Genomic DNA, 6,793 nt, shown 5'->3' with positions numbered 1-6,793 from the left:
CAGCGGCCCCTCACCCCAGCAGCTGCCAGCCCCGCTCGGCCCCCGAACTCCACGCGGAGATGGCTGGCCAACATGGCAGACAGGACCAGGGCGGGCGGTCCTGGCGAGCAGAAGCGCAGGCTGACAGACGCCAGGAGGAAGGGGCTGCCCAGGGCCAGGCTCAGGCTGCCATTGCAGGTGGCCCCGGGGCCGAGGCCTGGCCCTGGGGAGAGGGCACAGGCCTGAGGGCAGGAGCCTGCCATTCCGGCCAGCTGGGTCACTGGCGGGAGGCAGAAGCGGGGACGCCCCCCTGGATCGTAGCAGGGGTCTGCGGTGGCCTGGCTCAGGAGGAGCAAGAGGGCAAAGGTCACGGGCATGGTCACAGCAGAGCAAGCACCTGGGGAGGAGAGGAGAGGAGGTAGCCTGGCCCAAAGGCACCCTGTGGGACCCCGGCATTCCACCCTGGCCCAGCCCAAGCCCCTCCCTGCAGCTTCCAAGCGAGGAAAATAGTTCCATCTGGGGAGAATTACTGTTTACATAACCCAAAGGGGAAAGAACGCAAGCAAAATCGAGAATTTTGCCTGAACTAATCCGTAGCTTAACACCCCAGAGTTATCCGTCAGTGTCGAGAGGGCAGGGGGCCCTGGGGAGAGGGCAAGGGGGTGGGCGAGAGGGACACGGAGAGGCAGCAGAGCTGGGCAGAGCAACGTGAGGCTCAGTGACAAAGAAGTCGAGAAAGGACGGTGATAGAGGAGGGGCGGAGACGCAGGCCTAGGGGAGGAACCGTGAAGACGGGACAGACAGGCAGAGGGGAAGACGAGACAGACAGGCAGAGGCGAGGCAGACCGATGCTGGGCACCCAGAGTCCACAGGGAGCTGGGGAACAGGCCGGAGACGCAGGCAGGTGGGGTCAGAACTGGAGAGCCCAGGAGGGCAGGCAGAGCGCAGGGGAGGGGAGGAAGAGGGAGAGGAGAGGAGATTTGGCTGGGGGGGGATCAGAAGCCAGAGGCTGAGGCCCTGGCCCACGGATCAGAGCGGAGGCCTTTCCCACGTGGGGCCCTAACCTTGTTCTCCACACCCTGGGCACGGAGGGGGATTATCAGCAAACAACCGGCCTCCCCTGCCTCCCTGCCACCTACCCAAACCCTCTGCCCGTAACCCTTTCCCACCCAGAGAAGAGCTAAGCGCAGGGGCTGGGGCATGCCGGCTGGGCAGGCCAGGGCCCGGGATCCTGCTAGGAGAGGGTGTGGGACCTGAAGTTAGATGGTCACTTCAGTCCCGGCCTGCCGTCCTAGGCCTCAGGTCCTGGGGCAGAGCCCCCACATCCTCCGTTGTCCTCAGGTCCCCAGAGCAGATGGGGGAACAGATGTGGGGGTGGTGGATAATGGAGGGGAGAGGGAGGAAAGCGGGGTGGGTGCCAGATGCCATTGCCCAAGGGGGCCAGGAATCCAGACCCTGGATGGCAGGAGGAAGGAGGCGCTCAACTCTGAAATGGCCCCCACTTTCCCCGCTGGAGCCTGCAGACCCAGCGAGGAGCGAGGAGTGGGGCCTCAGAGCTCTCTGGGTCCCCGCCCAGGCTTGGGCTCTGAACCTGCACCCAGATTGGCACCTGGGCTGGGAGTCTGCAAGGCACCCTTGGGAGTGCCCCAGCCTGACACCCCTGGGCCTCTGTGTCCCCACTGCTGCCATCTGCAGACACCCCCACCTGCAGTCGGGGGAGCATTGCCCTCCGCCCCTCTCAAGGAGCCTGGCGCCATTTTGCACTGAGGCGGCTTTGCCCAGCCTCTCCATACCAGCCTTGCTGAGGGCCGGCCCTCCGTGGCCCTCTTCTGTCTTGCTCTTTGGGGCTGCGAGCCCCCAGCGTTCCTGGGGAGCCAGGACCCAGCCCCTGCCATGTTAAGACCCCTCGTGTCTGAATCCCCAGGCCCCATCCCCTCCAGGGAGCAGAGCCAGCCCTGCTCCCAGCAGGCCCACACTCAGGCCCCTGCCTGGGTGGGGTCCATCTGGAACCCAGACTTCCACGGGATGCACCCCCACCCCCAGCCTTTAGGCCCCAACGCTGGCCAAACCTGCGCCCAGGAGAGCGTCCTGCAGCGGCTGCCCACGGAGGTCCTCCTTGATCCTCCCTCAGAGCTGCACAGTGGGCTCTGGGCAGGGAGTGACAGAGTGACTGTTCTCAGGCCCCTGGCTAGTGGGGGGGCTGGGCGGTCTCAGGCCCCAGGCTAGTGGGGGTTCTGGGCGGGAGCTCAGAGCAGAGCCCGCAGAATCCAACACCACCACCCCCGCCCCATCCCCTCGCCAACCCCCATCCACAGCCACCACGCTCTCCCTGCAGGGACCCCTGCCGCCGCCACCCAGGACCGGGACCAGAGAGCGGTGGTCCCTGCAGCCCCCGCTCCAGCAGGCTGGCTTGGGGGGTTCCAGGCAGGTAGGACGGAGGGCTGCTAGATGGGGCCGTCCGCGCCACTCCCGCTCACGCCCTGCCCCGACTCCGAGACTCCGATTCCGAGTGCAGGCGCCCCCAGCGTGGTGGCTGCGGTCCGGGAAGGGGCCCCACCTGCGGGTGGGTCAGAGCCCGCCATGCTGAGGGGCCGCTGCGGTGAGAATTCCAGCCGGTCCTGCCTTTAGCTCTGTGACCCCAAGCCGGCCTCTCCCCTCCGCTGGGAGCCCTGGGGTCAGCGCCTTGGAACCCTGAAGGAGCGCTTTTTGGATGGATCAGACCAGCCCTGGGAGCCCGGGGATTCGGCCACTTTTGAAGAGGGTGGGAGGACGGTGCAGGAGGCCAGATCACCCCTGGCCACGAAGGTTTTAGGGCCACAGGGAGTGCGGGGTGGGGGTGCGGTGTCCTGCAGGCCTGGGAAGTGTTCGTGTGGGTGTCGTTGTCTGCCCCGCAGCCCGTCAGAGTGGTCTTGTGATGGTTCTGTCCCCTCCCCCCCAGTATTGCGGTCTGCACCACTGTCTGCCCCAGGGTGCCCTGCCCTAGTGGTGGCCAGTCGATCTGTATCCTGGGTTGGGGTGACTCCTGGGTGCCACGATGGCGGGAACCAGATGCAACGGGAGCAAAGAATGGGACATCAGATTTGGGACCAGGGTGTGATCTGAAATGCTGCGAGGACCGGGGTCATATGGGGTGGGGCTCGGCTCTGGGGCGGGTGTGAGTGGTAGGGAGCGCAGCCGCAGGGCCCGCCGGAGCTCCCTCCCGGCGCTGGACCCTGCGCCCACAGGGCCCAAACCTGCCTCCGCCCCCGCTAGAGATGGGGAGACACCCCGAGAAGCACTAAACCTTCCGTGGAATGTGAGGGCCTGGAGGGCTTTGGGGCAAAGGCCGGTGGGAAGCTGAGGGGGGCCGGCGATGCCGACTGAAGCAGGGTGACCGGACGGTTGGGCTGAGACCTGAAGGAGGTGAGGGCGGCCACTCCCACTCGGGTGGTGCCGCTGCCAGCAGGCCTGTTCCGGACAGCAAAGGCCAGCGCCAAGGCGCCAAGGCCATTTTCCTGCCACAGGGGGTTCAGAAAGAAGGTTTGGGTCTGGCGGCATTTTCCTGTGCAGGGGAAGAGCAGCCCCTTAAGCTCCAGCTCCCAGGCGATTAGTGTCCCTGGGTGCTAGGGGAGGAGTGTCTCCACCGGTCACATCCTGGAGCCGGCATGGCACACCACACCCGGTCGCCAGGCTCAGCCAGGGCAGTGCCTTCCTTCCTGGCTTCCATCCCTGCCCAGGTGACCCAGAAATAACAGGCCCCACAGGCAGGTGGAGCGGGTCTACCCGCGAGTGTAATGGCAGCGTGTGGCGACTGTGGGTGCTGGGACGCTCTCTCCGGGACTTCCTGGGCCGGTCAAGCACAGCCACTGACCACGGCTTCCCCAGCCACATGCCCGGGTTCACATTCAGACTCCGCCCCTTTCTTCTTAGCCTGGCGCCTTAGTTCCTGTATCTGTTAAATGGGCATAAAAACGCATCTTTCTCGCGGGGTTCCTGCAGACTAGAGGAGCTAAGGCCCTCAGTCTCTTTTTTTTTATTTTAAATTTATTCATTTTCTACATTAATTCACTATACACCATCACAAGTCTCTTACCTGAAACTCTGGGCCAGGAGTGAGGCGGAACCTTCTGCATCTCGGCACCCTTGAAGGGCGCATAGACCAGTCATCCTCAGCGTCTGAGGGGCTGGCTCCAGGGTCCCCGAGGATACTGACACTTGCAGGTAATTCATGTAAAATGACATGGTAGTTGCATGTCACCCACAGGCACATCCTCCTGTGTACCTTAAGTCATCTCTGGATTATTTAGGATTTTTTTTAAGAATTATTTTATTTAACTTTATTTATTATTATTATTTGCTTTAATTTGACCAGAGAAAGACAGACGCACGCACACATAGAAATGAGAAAGCAAGCGGCCAAGTGTGGGACTCGAACTGCAGTCAGTCATGTGGGAGTCCAGCATCTTGAACCACCATGTCACCTGCCGGCCCCTATTTAGGATACCTTATGCAGTAGGCACAGCAGGTGCCATGGAGGCTAAGGCTCTGGATCCCACAAGGCTGGCTGCACAGTTTGAGTCCCCCACCAGTGGCTTGAAAATCACCCCACATGGGACCAGCAGTTGGCGTAATGGCTATGTTGCTGGACTCTCATGTAGTCTACCGCGGTTCAAGTCCCAGACCCGATGGCTTAAACTCACACCAGGTGTGTGTGCGTGCGTGCCCAAGATCCCAAGAGGAGGGAACCAGCAGTTAGCGTAATGGCGATGTCGCTGGACTCCCACGTAGTCGACCGCAGTTTGCGTCCCGGACCTGGTGGCTTAAAACGCCAAGCGCATGTGCGTGCGTGCCCAAGATCCCGAGAGGAGAATGGAGGAGAAGGGATTGCGGCGTGACCATCCCCTCTGGGGGATGATTTCTCGCTTTCTGTCTCTCTGTTTCTCTCTGTCTTTCTGGTGAGCACACGCACCCTATAGCAAAAACCTCTCAAAAAAAAAAAAAAGAGAGAGAGAGAGAAAGAAAGAAAGAAGGACGGAAAATCACACCAAGCATGTGAGCATGTCTGCCCCAAATCCCAAGAGGAGACTGGAGGAGAAGAGATTGTAGTGTGGCCGGCCGCTCTAGGGAGATTTCTCACTTTCCATCTTCTCTATTTCTGGTAAGTGCATGTGCCCTCTAGCAAAAATTAAGAAAAAAAAAAAAAAAAGACAAAAGAAAAGAAAAACTGTATACAATGTAAGTTGTTTTTGTTTTGTTTTGTTTTGTTTTAAGAATTTAGTTTATTATTTATTTATTTATTTGACCAGAGAGGGACAGAGTGAGAGAAAGTGAGAAAGCCAGCTGCCAGGTCCAGGACTCGAACTGCGGTCGGCTATGTGGGAGTCCAGCCCCCTTAACCACCACACCACCTGCAGCCCCTGCACTATGTAAGTATTAATAATTCTACTGTTTTAAATTTTGTATAATCTTTTATTGTTGTATTGTTATTTTTTTTCTTTTTAACTGCCAGAGAGGGAGAGAGAGAAAAGCACCCCCCCAGTGGAGGGTAGTCATACCACAGTCCCTCCTCCCCTTTTCTCCATCCTGTCAGGACACACGCACACACACACACACACACACACACACGCTCACGGAGAGATTTCCAAACCGCTAGGCCGGAACTGGAACACAGCCAGCCATTGGGATCAGGCTCCTTGAACCAGAGGCTGAGGGCCGGCCATGTTGTTACTTTTATTTTTTCCCACTGTTTTTGACCTGCAGTGGATTGGATCCACGAATGCAGAACCCTCCCATGTGCAGGGCTGGCTACAGTAGGTGTCACCCTGGGGGGGCACTGGGCCACATCCCGTTGCCAAGCATGTTGCTGTTGGGTAGCAGACACACGGGCGTCAGCGCTGAGTAATGTCTGCGGACCCCACCGCCTTGCCCTGCGTCCTCACCCTGATAACGCCTGTGGACCCCGCAGCCTCGCCCTCCATCCTCACCCCAGGGTATCTAAAGACTAGGAAAATGGCCCCTGAGAGGTCCCGGCCTGAGGGGAAGCACAGAGAGGAGCACAGAGAGGAGCCCCACTCACAGCAGACTCTTCAACGCATTCTGTGATTTCTGGGGCTTTGTGGGGGGAGGCCAAGGGAGAGCCACGAGAGAGAGCCCTGCGCTCCAGGGAAGGGAGCCAGGTGGGCGGAGGACCGGCTGCTGGCTTCAGGGCCCAGGGCCGAGGGCAGGCATGGGCCTTCTGCTCTGTTAGCGAGTCGAGGTGGCGACAGAGCAGTAGACCTGGTCAGGGCTTGGCCCCTGACTTGGTCGGGCAGCCCGATGGTTGGGAGAGCACTGCCACGTGGTGGTTAAAGACACTGGACTCCCACATGGCCAACTGAGGTTCAAGTCCCGGGCCTGGTGGCTTACTTCTCTCTCTCTCTCTCTCTCTTACTCTCTCTCTCTTTCTGTTTCTCTTTGGTCAAAATTGAAAAATAATGATAATAAATAAATAATTATTTTTTTAAAAAGTGGTGGGACAGAATTCTCATTGGCTCAGTGAGAAGTTAATTCTCTCTTTTGGAAATGAAAGCAGCAAACGGGGCATTTCTTGTTCACTCCAGTCTGGAGAGCGTGTGTCGCGTCTGGTGTGGTAACAGCCAGCCGCCTCGCCGGGCACCCATGTGAAACCCGAGACCTGCAAGGAGGGCCCGGAGTGTTCAGATTTCTCAGAAGAGTCAGATTAATACAGCAAGGAGCCCTGGAGTGTGGGAGGTGAGGGCCGAGGCAGGCTGCAGAACACAGACTATTTTTTTTTTTTTTTTGGGGTTTTTTTTTTAGGGTGCATGCACCCCCCCGA

At 59.3% G+C, this 6,793-nt stretch overlaps 1 protein-coding gene across 1 annotated transcript in view; it reads right to left on the bottom strand.

The window, feature by feature from the left end:
* The window catches only part of NTN5 (netrin 5), a 24,119-nt gene extending 23,763 nt beyond the window's left edge, over positions 1-356 (bottom strand). Inside the window, 1 exon segment of the mRNA XM_027776464.1 lies at positions 8-356. Within this exon segment, the coding sequence (XP_027632265.1) occupies positions 8-356 (349 nt within the window).
* Between the last annotated feature and the right edge of the window lie 6,437 nt (positions 357-6,793).

The sequence above is a fragment of the Tupaia chinensis genome, unplaced genomic scaffold (assembly GCF_000334495.1).
Source record: "Tupaia chinensis unplaced genomic scaffold, TupChi_1.0 Scaffold000673_1, whole genome shotgun sequence".
NCBI classification, from domain to species: Eukaryota; Metazoa; Chordata; class Mammalia; order Scandentia; family Tupaiidae; genus Tupaia; species Tupaia belangeri.
Note: the sequence above shows the minus strand (reverse complement) of the source record. Positions and strands in the feature narration are given on the sequence as shown.